General features: G+C 38.2%; 1 protein-coding gene across 5 annotated transcripts; it reads right to left on the reverse strand.

Moving 5' to 3' along the window:
• Window positions 1-1,174: 1,174 nt before the first annotated feature.
• Window positions 1,175-13,830, reverse strand: LOC125022043 (pleckstrin homology domain-containing family S member 1-like). 5 transcript variants are annotated; one of them, XM_047608306.1, is made up of 17 exons: window positions 13,656-13,830; window positions 13,036-13,080; window positions 12,664-12,761; window positions 12,459-12,577; window positions 12,204-12,338; window positions 10,821-10,896; window positions 10,663-10,692; window positions 9,731-9,784; window positions 9,508-9,579; window positions 9,322-9,402; window positions 9,163-9,206; window positions 9,008-9,058; window positions 8,756-8,890; window positions 6,319-6,441; window positions 5,581-5,676; window positions 3,657-3,792; window positions 1,175-3,569 (listed from the first exon to the last, which is right to left on the reverse strand). In XM_047608306.1, the coding sequence occupies exons 2-17, from the start codon at window positions 13,064-13,066 to the stop codon at window positions 3,483-3,485; spliced, it is 1,368 nt and encodes a 455-aa protein (XP_047464262.1). In that variant the 5' UTR covers window positions 13,067-13,080; window positions 13,656-13,830; the 3' UTR covers window positions 1,175-3,482. The 5 variants fall into 5 exon arrangements, with proteins under 5 accessions (XP_047464262.1, XP_047464261.1, XP_047464263.1 ...); XM_047608305.1 differs by having other exon boundaries at window positions 9,322-9,405; window positions 13,656-13,829; XM_047608307.1 differs by having other exon boundaries at window positions 1,176-3,569; window positions 9,322-9,405; window positions 12,664-12,764; window positions 13,045-13,080; window positions 13,656-13,828.
• Window positions 13,831-14,028: the final 198 nt, after the last annotated feature.

The raw sequence follows: 14,028 nt of genomic DNA on the forward strand, positions 1-14,028 counted from the left end.
TGTGCAAGTTAATGGACACTCAAATTTCCCCCAGGGGATAAATAAAGTATTTTTCTATTCTATTCTCTTCTTAAATTAGTCATGTGATTTGGACACAATTTGCTGTTTTAAATTCCTCAGGTAAAGATTTTCACAGCTTTTGTGTGTGTGTGTGTTGAGGCATGCGGTAAAGGAGGGATTTACCTGAGGACTGCAGTTCACAGAGCATGGCTTGATTCATAATGTGAGCAAAGACGCAGTGGAAAGTAGAATAAATAAAAATAAAATAAAATGAACAGGTGGTGAGTGATACGATCTCCCTCTCGGGATTTATTTTACAGCTGAGTTTGGAACAAGCTGAAGATGGAAGGTAACTTTTTTTTTTTCTACTGAGCTGTGAGCAAAATAAAAACTGTACATGGACGACTTGATCCAGATTTGTTCATTTTCTGTCACAGTTTGTCCTCTGGAGGGCTAATTAAGAATTAACCTAACGAGCATGTCTTTGGACGGGACGGTGGGAGGAAGACAGAGACACAAATTTATTGATAAATTCCCCATCATCCTCTCTTCCTTGTTCCTTGTTCCCTTCTCCTTTTTGCACTCTTCCTTCCGGAGGGTTGCAGAGGGTGTGAGTGTGACGTCACAGGAAGCTGAAGTCTCCATGGTTACGGCCACTGAGTGACCGTTAAACATGGAGATTAGCGGCATCAGTTTGAATATAACAGCGTCTAAACTGTAAAATTATTTTTTTTAAAAAAAAGGTGAAGAGCTGTTGTGCGATTGACTGAACCGACAGATTTGAAAAGCAGTCAGAGATATTTTTTTTTTACAGATATCTGCCAAAGAAAAGAGAAGTAAATGGATCGCGACATTACGAAGAAACAACTGGAATCCAGGCTCAGAAACCTGGTGTTGTGGTTCACATTTAGTGTCAGGTAATATTAATTTATGCTGTATGTTTTTGATGAAGTTACTTCTTAAGTTACGTTGTGGAGGCTGTGTTTGTGATCACTGCTCGTCATCCTTTTAACGCGCTGGCTAACGTTACTTCTCAGTAAAGCTCTTAGCATTAGCATCTTTTATTTAGCTACATTTATCATAACGGAAATTACCTAAAACTAACTGAAACTAACTGAAACTGAGGCTAATCCACTTTTCCAAATCCATACTAGTTTGTATGGATCATTGTCGAGTCCAATTGTCCTTAATTTGACCTGATAATCCACATTTTTCCTGGTCTCGCTGTACTTAGTGACACATTTCACCGTGTTTTAGCCACTCATGGGGCGTGACGTCATCATTCCCCGACTACTTTTCCTCTTCCTCCTCTTCCTCCCATGCTTCCTCCTTCCTCTTTCTTCTTCTCCCCTTTTCTTTCATTTTCCTCCTTCCACTCTTTCTCCATCTCCACGGTCTTCATCTGTTTTTCTTTCTTTTATTTTTTTTTTTCTTTTCTTTCTACTGTGACCAAGTCTAAAAGACTGATGATGGATAAACAGAACATATGAGGGTCAACAAGCTTTCATTATAGAATCATTTAGTATAGTTTACAGTATAGTGAGTATAGTGTACAGTATAGTTTACAGTATGGTGAGTATAGTGTACAGTATAGTTTACAGTATAGTGAGTATAGTGTACAGTATAGTTTACAGTATGGTGAGTATAGTGTACAGTGTAGTTTACAGTATAGTGAGTATAGTGTACAGTGTAGTTTACAGTATAGTGAGTATAGTGTACAGTATAGTTTACAGTGTGCACATATGAGAATACAATGACGGTGACAATAGTTATATTACACGTTGATATAATCTACGAGTATTTGAGAAATCTCGGGCAGGTTGGAGAATTATGCATAACTTTAAGGTAGAAATATACAACATTAAAACAACGAACGGATTTTTAAAATGCACGAATAAAATCAATTAACTGTAAAATATCTCAGAAGCAGAGCCTGGATTTTGTTATGGGATGTTCTTCAATACAGGAAAAAAAAGTTATTCATGATGCTTTTTTAGCTACACCCCCCTAAATAGGATGCGTTTATTTACAATACGGCAAAACCTGAGCATCACAAGGGAAGAACGGCCTTAACCGAGTCGTTCTCGACAATATTTCTGGGGATAAACAATCAAATTTAAAAAAAACACGTGTGTAGGAATTTTAGTGACTTTTTATTCGTTTTATTCTCCTTTTTCATTGTTTATTTCACGTGCTCTCTATTTATTTTACAGCCGTGACTTACGAGACACCTCCTGGTGGAGGTCACACACACTTTCTGATTTCTAAATATAGGAAGTCACGTTCAGGATTTGTTGGCAGATATCAGATGAGCTGCTGCTTTACGTTCACTTTGCACTGATCAGACATAACATTATGACCACCTTCCTAATATTGTGTATCGATACCGAGGCCAGTATCAGTGCTGAATCGATACTAGCGTGATTAGATCAATACTTTTGTTACAGTTTCTCTTCTATACGTCCGTGTTAATGCAAGACCGTGGAGCTTCTCCATCTCCACCTGTAGGAAAAGGTGGATATTGACAGAGGTTGACACTCAAATCCAAACATCACAGAAGTATCAGGTATATGCTGAAGTATTCAGAAGAGAAAACACTTATACAGGACACAGACTCACTTCTCTGGTGGAAAATAAATGAGCCAACATTTCCCTCTCTGAGCAGTTTTTATATTTTTTATTACATTGTTGCTTTTGTTTACTGTTTACTTGCTCAGCTGACTTTCTTTTTCATTGTTGTTATATTTATATTTTTGTTGCTTTTTCTTATTTTGCACAAATGACCCAATTGTGTGTGTAGAAAAAGGGGAATTATTTAATGTCTATACTGTTGAATCATTTTAAATTGTAATTAGTTGATGGAAACAGGTTTATTTGACTAAAATATTTGTCCTGCGTTTTATTAATAATCATAATCAACTAACTAAAGGCGAAAAATAAAAAGTTTTTCAGTGACATTTCGGCGATGTATTCATTGGTATCGATTTATTTACTTGATATCGGATTGATACCAAAATTCCCAGTATCGCCCACCCCTACTGGAAACGCAGTGGTCATTATGTTACGGCTGGTTGTGTGTTGACAATTACAGTACGAGACATTTTTAAAAGGTTAAACACAGTAATCACTGAGCATATTTACACCATTTTTCTTTTTTTTTTTTTGTCACGACACGCCTCCTCGCTCTGTTTTCCTTTTGCCTCAACTGTGTGACAAAAATAACTCACGTCAAGGTGCCGTGAAACAAGAAGTATGTCGCCGGACCCGCCTGCCCTTTGTTTCTATTTTTGGCAACGCTTTCGGCAAATGTGGCACATTTGTACCCGTTTACAGATCACGATTATTATTCCTAAAATAACTTCTATCTTTTAAAATAATTGAGAGTGACACACTGATAAAGAGCGGCCGCAGTCCTGTTTGGAAACTTTGTCCAAACTGCAACCGAAGACTCATTTTAAGGACGTGCGTCTCGTCCTTTGTGATCAGTTGTTTGTTGAATAGTCGGTGCAGTAGCAGCTCAGGGAATGTAGAGGCTGGCATCCAGGTAGACGCAGGATGGTGAGCTTCACCTGTGAGCAGACGAGCCTCGTTAGACGAACACGACGTAGCCCACGTATGCTAATCGTAACAAAAAAAATAAAATAAAATACAGGTACCTCGGCTTTGAGCGACTTGCTGATGTACAAGTTGAACTCCTCCACGGTGCCGGTGTGCAGGTCGTTCACCGCCACGATGTTGTCTCCTTTGTGGAACAGACACACCGACTGTGGCTGACCCGTCCACCCAGACACACTGTGACACACAAACACACAAAGATGTAGCTAGAAAACTAAACGACAAACAAACTAACCTTCAGATGATTCACATAAACTGATATAAATGTGGTCCAGAAGTGTCCAGTATGTAGTTATTAGTTGAAAACGATATAGGCGATACATTTTATTTTAGGTTTATTTAGGACAAAACGCGAGGGCTAAAAGACTAATGAGGAGTTGGAGGTTACGGATACTTTCCTGTAACTAGAGGAATCTGTTTTGTTCCTTCTATAACCAGCCTGGTTTCTGTCTGTGCACCTTTGTGACCTTTGCTCTATTGAGAGTTAAAAAAAACCCCTCTCACATTGTCGTCCATTCAGGTTTGGTTTATGCTTTTTACAGCTAGTTCACACGTGCCTAGTTGTGTTGTTCTCTTGTCTCACTAAAGGCCGATTTATGGTTGTGTGTTGTTTCTCTGCGTTTACTCAGAGAGAAGGTTGAGCTACATACAACGTATAGATACTATAAATCATTTCTTTGCTAGCTAGAGGACGCACGTCATCACAAACATTAGCAACGCCGACCCCTATTAATCCTTATTATGTGTATATAATATACATTTACTTGTCTCTGTTTCTTGTATATTCATTCATATGAAAATTCTGTACATTTTTGCTTATATTATTTTGTCCGTGAAGGTTCTTAGTCATCCAGGTCATGGTAAAGTAAAACGTAGAGTTTCTAGAAGATGTTTCTCATCCGAGTAGCTTCTTCATTTCTGAGACACTGGTGGGAAGTTGAGGTTTAAATAAGAAAACTCTGTGGGTAAAACCCATCAGAAACTTGCTCGACCTGTTTCTGTAAAGACCAGAAACTGGTGACAACGTCCCACCAGCATCTTAGAAATGAAGAAGCTACTCGCTGGGCGGCAAAATGTTTTCAATAAACTCAACAAGTCCAGTTGCCTTTTTTTAAAAAAAACGCCTTTTGGACTTATATTATTTATTTTTTTTTTTTACTAGATTTTTATTTATATTTTATTATTTTTTTAAGAAAGTTTTGACGTTTTTATTTAATTTAACTGTTTTTTTTCTCAAATTTTCTTATTTTCTTATTTTACTACATTTTTACTTTTTTTATTTTATTTTAGTAGATTTTTACTTATATTTTATTATTTTTTATATTACTACATTTCTATTTTTTTATTTTATTTTAGGGGATTTTTACTTATATATTTTTTTATTTGACTATATTTTTACTTTGTTTTAGATTTTTACCTATATTAAATTATTTTCTATTTTACTAGATTATATTTTATTATGTTATTATATATTATTATATTTTATTTTATTTCTCTATAATATATATTTATTTTTATTTTTATTTTTACTGGTGATTTTTCAAGAGAGTATTATTCATCATTAATAACCCTGACCAGACTCTCCACCATGTAATAAAATCTTTCTTCTTGCAAGAAGGCATCAGGCCTCAGTTGTGTGTCCCAGAAAACACTGAACTGACTTTTGCTGGCACATAGTGGACATTGATATTTTATAATTTTTTTTTTTTGCATGAAATTTATTATTCATGTAATTTTAATCAATACTTTTATTATACTTGTAAATATTGTGTAAATACTGTTGATCTTGTGTCTATCTCATAGATCTACCCCACAGAGCCACGGTAAAAAAGCATCGTGGTCTCCTCTGTCTGATGTGATTTATTTATTATTATTACACACACACATCTGTGCTCTTAGCGTTTTTGAGTTTATATCAATGGAACATCTTGTACAGGTGGTTTGGTCTTTTTTCGGTGAACATACCACGGTTTCCCGTCCACATCTGTGAGTGTCAGGTGTTTTTTCACATCGGCCATATTCACCATCAGATTTCTCTCATCTGGAGCGACGTGGTCGATGCTAGAAAATAAAACAAAATAGAAGAATTAAAAATGTTTTTTTTTGTCAGGCTGCATCCTGTTGCTATGAAGTAGTGTCATTGTTATTATGGGGTGGAGGTGCCTGCTCTGGTCTGGGTGGGGGCTACACGTCTAAATAACATCCACATGAATGAGTGGTCATAATGTTGTGGCTGATCACTCTTCCGTATAGCAGGAAAAAAAAAACTATTATTGTTTTTTATTTCCGCATAGAAAGGGACTTTCAGTTGTCTTTATGTAACTATAATTAAGCTGCCTGAATAATAACTGTTGTTGTGTTTGTTATTAATCGTCTATTATTGCTCCAGCCGACGCTTACAGAAACCTCCAGGAACTGCTCATACCAGTCCGGCAACATGTCTCTCTGCTTAGGTCATGTTACTGAGTCACTCTGAGTGGGATAATGTCTGTTTTTTATTCGCTCTCGGTCTGACTGGCAGCAGATGGAGCAGATGAGGTGGGGGGGGTTTCATTCACATGAACTATTTACAAGTGGATCAAATGTAAAACGACAGAACTCATGCCTCAATTTAACTCCTTGCTTCAGCTGATCATCACACAAAATGCCCCCTGTCTCGTTGTTTCATGACTTCAGATGTTTTATTTTTCTTTATCGTCTCACCTATCAGCGGAGTTTCGTTTGTCCATCCTGCTCCCGGTCGGTCTTTCCAGTGAACCTATGGGAGACGTGGCGTCGTTGTCGCTGGAGCTGCTGCTAAAATCTGAAGACGGCTGCGTCTCTTCTCTGCAAAACCCAAGAAATATCGAGTAGATCAGTACTTTAGTGGATCTTTACACATATTTTATTACTTTTTATTTAGATTTATAAAATTATATTTTATTATTTTTTTTTTATTTTACAAGATTTTTTACTTTTTCATTTTATTTTAGTGATTTTTTTACTCATATTTTATTATTTTATTTCAGTAGATTTATTCTTATCTTTTATTATTTTTTATTTTACAAGATTTTTTGCTTTTTATTATATTTTGGTAAGTTTTTACTCTTATTTTATGATTTTTTTTATTCAACTAGATTTTTACTTATATTTTATGATTTTTTATTTACAAGATTTTTGTTTTATTTAATTTTACTAGATGTTTACTTATATTTTATTTTATTTATACTTTATTTACTTTACTTTCTTTTTACTGGTGGTTTTCAATACTACAGAAATGGCGTCATTGTCGCTGGAGCTGCTGCTAAAATCCAAAGACGCCTGCGTCTTTACTCTGCAAAACCCAAGAAATATCATTAAAGTAGTATTTTAGTAGATTTATTTTTATTTTATTTTAGTAGATGTTTACTTTTATTTATTCTTTCTTTTTACTAGTGGTTGTCATTACGGGAGAAGTGTTGTTGTTGTTGCTGGAGCTGCTGCTAAAATCCGATAACGCCTGCAAAGTTCTCTACAAACCCAAGAAATATCATTAAAGGGATTATAAGATCAGATCAGGATCCATGTTTCAGCTGCGCTCAGTTTAAAGTCACATGTGCATTCTTGGTTTGATGTCCAACAAAAGGTCATAAAAGAATTTGGCAACACGGAGGGAACAAATAACAAAGGAACTGGCTTGTATCATGTAAGACTTCATGCTGAACTACAGCTGCAAAACAATACGGGGCAAGAAATTTTTTTTCTTTCGCAACAGGTTTTATCTCAGTATCACCCCGGATGCACCCACATTTGACCATGACAGCAACAAAGGAAGAAGAATTCTTTTAAAAATCTGATAAAAGCAGCAGCATGGGTGGAGAAATCCCAATTAAAAGGCACTTCTAATTAAGTGTGGTCGCCAAACGCAGCACGACGCCCACTCTTGGCCAGGAATCAGACATCAATGTGAAATATCAGGAATTATCGCACAGATCAGAGCAAATTAACAAAGCAACCGGCAGCAGGACAACATGACGTGAAACCAGTCCTCTGTCGGTGTTTGTAGTCGACTCAGTGGTGAAACCGATCGACCAAAAACCGACGTTCTTGGGAAGCATTGAGTTTGGCGTTCAGTTTATAATGACAGTCAGACTGGTCCACATAGTTTATTTAATTTGCACTGTTGCACTGCTGAATTTATGCTCAATCCTGGATGTGGTTTTCGAGGAAAATGGGAAGTGATTGAGTGTAAAAGATGGAGATTTGTGGCCAGTTTGAAGTCTCAGGTTTGGAATTTCGCTGTAGGCAGTTAGAGTTAAAGCCTTAGGGTTAGGGAGGTTGGATCCTGAGCTTTAGGGTTACGGCCTTAGGGTTAAGGAGGCCGGTTTCCAAGCATTAAAAGGCAACGTTTCAAGTGGGGGTAGTGGTGGTAGTGGGGGGTCTGGTCTGGTCTGGTGTAGGTAGGTGCTACATGTCTAAGTAACATCCACATGAATGAATCCCAGTTTCCCAGCAGAACATTGAATTGTCGCAAGATTGCCGATGTTGCTCCTGTCAGTGGTTTTAATGATGTGGCAGATAGGCGTAGCATGCTGTATTAGGGGAAATTACTTAAAATTTGTCATTGTTAAAGACATACTGTAGCGTCTTCAGGAAAAAACCAAATGCAGATGTTAAATATCATGAGTGTAACAGCTGTAACGAGTTTTCACTTTCAACACTTAAACGCACAATCAGTACGTCTCAGATTAGCATCGCAGCACTTAAGCAAACCAATCGTAAACAATAACAATAACAGAATCAGTCACGCATGATCTGTAAGTTTAACTTATTCAAACATCCCATCCGTCTGCATCACAGACAATCAACCCAAGTGTGTCAGGAAATGATGAAGCGATGAAAAGTCGACTGTTTCCCGAGAAAACAAGCTGCTAAACCGGTTCCACGGCGCTGCCTCTCTTTAGATTCTTCAATGGTCCTGGTGTGACAACATGCTCCGCGTTGTAAAAATAACCCCCGCCGCTGTCGTCTGAGCCAACGAGGACATGGTTACCTCTGATGATTGAGCTATTTTGGTATCTAGGGCGCTGACAAAGTGCACAGTGTTGCAAAGAGCGTCGGAAAGAGCACAGGACGACAAAAGGCAAAGCGAAAAGAATAAATTAAGCTGGGATTCGTTTACCTGTCTTCGGTGGCCGGCTCCTCAGTGCACTTAGGTGGTGGGGAAATTTGAGTCTTCATTTTGTCAAAGGCCTGATTGACAGTCCTCATCAGGGTGCTTTGTGCAGCTTTGTTAAGTTCTTCAACTTCTGTATCTCTAGAGGCATTTGGCACAAAGCACTTATGTCATTTTCATTTGCAATTACTCGTCATAATTAGAAAATGTGACTTTTTTTTTTTAATCTCCTGTCACGCTATAAAGTGAAAGACTTACTCTTCCTCAACGACTCCATCGTGTTCCCGACATTTTCCCATGTTTTCATACCTACGAGAGGCGTATGATCAAATTAGCAAAGGATAGTGAACAATGAAGCCGTCAGTAGTTAAAAATGTGATCTTTCAATCTTGAGAGATGTAATAAACACTCACAGTGAATCGATGCTGTGGCGACGCCTTGCACCATTCTCTAGGGCCTAAGTCAAGAAAAGAAATAGTGCTGTTAGTTTATGTTGCTCGCTATTAAAGTTTAGGATTTGATTTAACTGAACATCTTTGGTTGGTATATTTAAAGGTTTTATCTTGGTCTACTTTTTGCTTTGGGACGGGTCTTGGATAGTCATAGACTGGATTCACAGGCTCGGATGTAGGTCTTTTGATATTGTCTTCTCTCTGCTAGCAAATATTACCAAAAAAAACAAACAAACAAAAAAAAAAAAGGTCAAAATTAGCCCCAAGCTAACATATTGTGCAAAGGGTCAACTCAAGATGTTGCACCTTCGATTTTTCAGTGTCGCCGTCCAGAATGTTTGACGATGGATCAGACATGGAGCGCATTTTGGGTTCATCCTGAAATAATAAAAATAATAAATAATACATTATTACATTTATTCTGGACATTTGATTCAACAGAACACATTATTTGAGTTCTAATGTTGGCATTTCCCTTAATTGCATTCATTACAGGAAGGGTAAACCAGATAAAATACCAGTGACCGACCTTTTCAAGCACATCGGCAGGATTAGGTTGCCGAACAATGGGAGGTGAAATTGTCTGGTAAAACAGGAAGAGAAGTCTGTCAATCAAACAGAAAAGGCCTGTGGATAGTTAACAGATGAGTGACGGAGCTAATCTGTGGTTGCTTGTTAGACTGAGCACGAACAATAAACGCCAAGCTAAGCTGAAAATTAGCTCCAGACTTAAGCGGTAGTAGTCGGCTGAGCTCAAAGACCCAAAATATAGGTTAAATAAATAAATAAATAAAAGATAACGAAGTGGCACCTCTAAATTTAGGGGCTTCAAGTATATGGTCCGGGGGCCAGAACCACCCACCAAAGGGTCCAACATAGCACGTAGGATGAATTTGCGAAATGCGAAAAGTACGTACACAGTTTTTCGATTAAAGTATCTGCTATTCCTAATTTTGCCACTAGGGGCTGCACTGTTTTAAAGTTGCAGATATAATACGAAAACTTAAAAAGGATAGTAAATGTAAACATTTTTTTTTAACAGATTTAATAAAATACAAGTTAATTATTTAGCTTTATAGATGCATGTAGGTGGATTTTGTGACCTTTGAACACAGCCAGGCTAGCTAAACCTGCTAAACTAAGCTAAGTTAGAAAAGCTAGCCAATAGCCAGCGATTAGTTCCATTGCAATGCTGCCTTCAAATTGGATTTATCATATTCATGAAAAAGATCCGCTTGAATGGTATTTACAGCATTGTCAGTGGTGATAATGTCCAAGTTTTCAAGTCTATGGATTTCCCACTTTACATTGGCCTCAAAGGCGTCTAGACACTGCCAGTTACCCAGCAGCCAAGCACATTAAGTTTCTTTTGAAGATATGCGAGAATGGCAAACTCTCCCCAATATTATCTTGTGTTTAAGACTAGTTCTCAACAAGGAATAGGAACTTTTTGATTCTTACCTCAATTGTTAACTTGTTACCAGATGCTTCCTATCAGAGCAAGACCATGAAATAACCATTATCAGTAAAAGTTTATAGGTAAACATGATATATACAAAAACCGTGCAGTGCAAAAGATGCTTTGTCTACATGATAAAGACGACATAATCGATGTACACCTGTGAATTGAGTAACGTATGTGGACGGTTTTCCAGGGAATCATACAGGTCAGAGAACCAGCCGTCCACTTCCTCACTAGGAGAGAAGAAAGCACTTAAAGGGTCAATTTTTAGACTCCACAAATTACATTTGCTCCATTTAAAATCCAATACCAAAATCAAACATGAAGTGGAAAAGCAAACATTTATCAGCAATTTAGCTTGAGCGCAAGCCATTATCACATGATAGACTTTACGGGGGGAAGAAGCATCATAATTTCTTTTTGATTGCCCCGAACTCCCAAAATAGTAAATGGTGCGAAGGCCAGAGGGGAAGTGTTTTATGAGGCACAATGAAAGTGTCAGAGAGGGGGCCTTGAGACCAGGACTGGTCCACCCAGCTGTGGCCTGGTTTTTGGTTACGCCACCACAGACTTTCAATCACATAGCGGTTTATTTAATTTTACACTGTTTTCTAACAAGCTCTATTTTGAAAGTGGATGAATTTATGCTCAATCCTGGATGTGGTTTTCAAGCAAAATGGAAGGTGATTGACTGTAAATGATGGACATTTGTGGCCAGTTTGAAGCCTTGGGTTTGGCATTTTTGCCGTAGGCAGTTTGATTGGTTGTATCCTAAGGCTTAGGGTTAGGGATTGGGGTTAGGGATAGGGGCTAAGGTTAGGGTCTTAGGGTTAGGGAGGCTAGATGCTGAGCCTTAGGGTTAGAGGGTTAGGGTTAGGGTTCCTGACAAAACATCATGCATGATCCTGGTTGGGGTTTTGAACAAAGGGGGAAGTGATAGAGTGTAAAAGATGGAGATTTGTGGGCACCCAGTTTAAAGCCTGAGGTTTGATATTTTGCTGTAGGCAGTTTGATTAGTGTTAGGGTATTATGGTTAGGGTTAGGGCCTTAGGGTTAGAGTAAAGGTTAGGGAGGTTGGATCGTGACAAAAATTTATGCACAATCCTGGATGGGGTTTCAAGTAAAGGGTTAGGACCTTAGGGCCTTAGGGTTAGGGGGATTAGGGTTATAGAGGTTGGATCCTGACAAATGACCTGGGTAAGAAGAAACGTACGGATCTAACTGAAAACCAGACGTGTCAATCAACAAATCCGAACATGTCCAAACATGTGCAGCCTGTCTTTGAGGACTAAGCGACTACCTTTAGGCCAAAAAATGACACCGGCTGCACTTTTCAGACCTGAAAATGACATATTTTTTAATCTAGATATTTGTGTTACCATGTACTCAGCCAGATATCCTATATCAATCTATCTGGTGTAGAGAATAAGTACATTCTTGTAAAACTATTTCAAGCGCAGAATGCTTGGAGGGTTTTTTTTCTTCTTTTTTTTTGTTACAGTTCCATTAAATTCATAAAAAACCAAAACAGTCGACCGACCTGTTCTCTCCAACCAGGAAGTAGTCCCGGTCAGCTGTCCTGATGTAGAGCACACAGGATGGGGAGCACTTGAAGCTCTTTTGGATCCATGTCCATCTGGTGTGATGTTGGGGGCTCACCTGCAGCACTGAGATCCTGATGGAGGAACGAAAACACAAAACAAGACACGTCTTAAATACAACACGCAGTCACCAACAGCTAAATTGAATGATGTACTGCATAGACAAGTATTTGTGGTTTAGGCTGGGAACATACTGTGACAAGTCTATGCCGCCAAGTGGTCTTTCCTTCTCATTTTTATTCCTGAAGTACTTGAAATGATACTCTCGATCGCTGATTTTGAACAGGATGAAGTAACGCTTCTTCCATAATTTCTGCAGGAAAAAAATAGTAATGATTAAAAAAAAAAAAAGTTAAAACATACATGAACATGAACACAAAGTTCTGCAAAGTGTTGCACCGATTGAGTTACCCCTGCCACAATCCGTCTGTGGGGAGGAGACTTATACAGGTATCCAGATCTTATTTCCGACACAGCTGGCATTGGTTTGTAGAACACTGCAAAAGAAAAGCCCAGTGCTCAGCGGCGTTCATTTCCATATTGTTTTTTTATTTACAGTATGTACAGTATAGCTGCCATTTGGTACAAAGAAGCTGAAAAAAGTCCGAAAACTCCCCAAACCACTAATGAGTTAGAAGCTGCTAACATGTCGTACTCGGGTACATTAGCACATTCCAGGTAAGTTTTGTGTCTGGACAAGATTGGCCGTAAAAACAGGTTTTCTCACACAATCTAGATACCTTCACCAAAACAAAACCATGAAACGGCTACCTGTCGGGCTGTTTTTCAGGCTCTTGTGCATTGTGACGTCCACACCTGAGGAAAAGACAAAATGAACAAAGAAAAACAAAAAAAAACCTTGCTTCAGCACGGCATGGAACAGGTTAACTCCTCCTAAGTCAGCGCTCCACTCACAAACAAACAGCACGTTAAGCTGCAGGTTTGCATTTAGAAGGTGTAATGCTAATTATTGTTATTGACAAGTATAAACGCCAATAAAGACACAGATTTGTAAGTCAATAGGAATAAGAATAAAAATAAGAATAAGAATAAGAAAGAGGTTTTCTCGCAATTGTCTAACCCAAACAGTTTGGCAGCTCTTTCGTTCAGAAGCAATAAAAATAGAAACTACTGGAGCATGAAAATATATACAAGATATACAACAAAAGGAAAAGCTGCATTTTAAACAGTAAACTTTAAGCAGTAGCGCAAATGAGTCCATGGCTGCATGTTGTATTTATCACGGTAGCAAATATGAACTCAAAAACAACACTACAAAACACATTTTAACTCTCGGTTTCAGCGTCGCTTCAAATATGATTAAAAAAAAACAAAAAAAAACATGAAAAAACAAAAACATCTCGACACACGTTTAAAAATAAATGCCTTACCTGCTGAGCACCTGTTCAGCTCACCTGTCTCACCGTGAGTGTGGCTGCACGAGGAAGCTGGATGCCCTATGCTCCCTGGCAAGCAGTAAGAAAGACATTCATAATGGGAACAGGTGTTTCTGGTTTCTTGTTTCCGTCTACTTTTTAAGGTCTACCTGCGCTGTTGCTGAAAACTGCAGGATGACATGCATGCTTCCTTAATAAAGGGTTTCCCCCCCGCCAAAAGAAAGAACACTCAGAATTGTCCAGAAGTGCAGCTGAAACGTCATAACCCGAAGGACTGGTCTTAAAAGGCATTTGGGCACAAAAGGCCCATGAGAGTGCATCGTGTTTGATTTTAATTTGGCTGGTGTCCTACGGTCTACTCTGGGAA

The sequence above is a fragment of the Mugil cephalus genome, chromosome 16, assembly GCF_022458985.1.
Source record: "Mugil cephalus isolate CIBA_MC_2020 chromosome 16, CIBA_Mcephalus_1.1, whole genome shotgun sequence".
NCBI classification, from domain to species: Eukaryota; Metazoa; Chordata; class Actinopteri; order Mugiliformes; family Mugilidae; genus Mugil; species Mugil cephalus.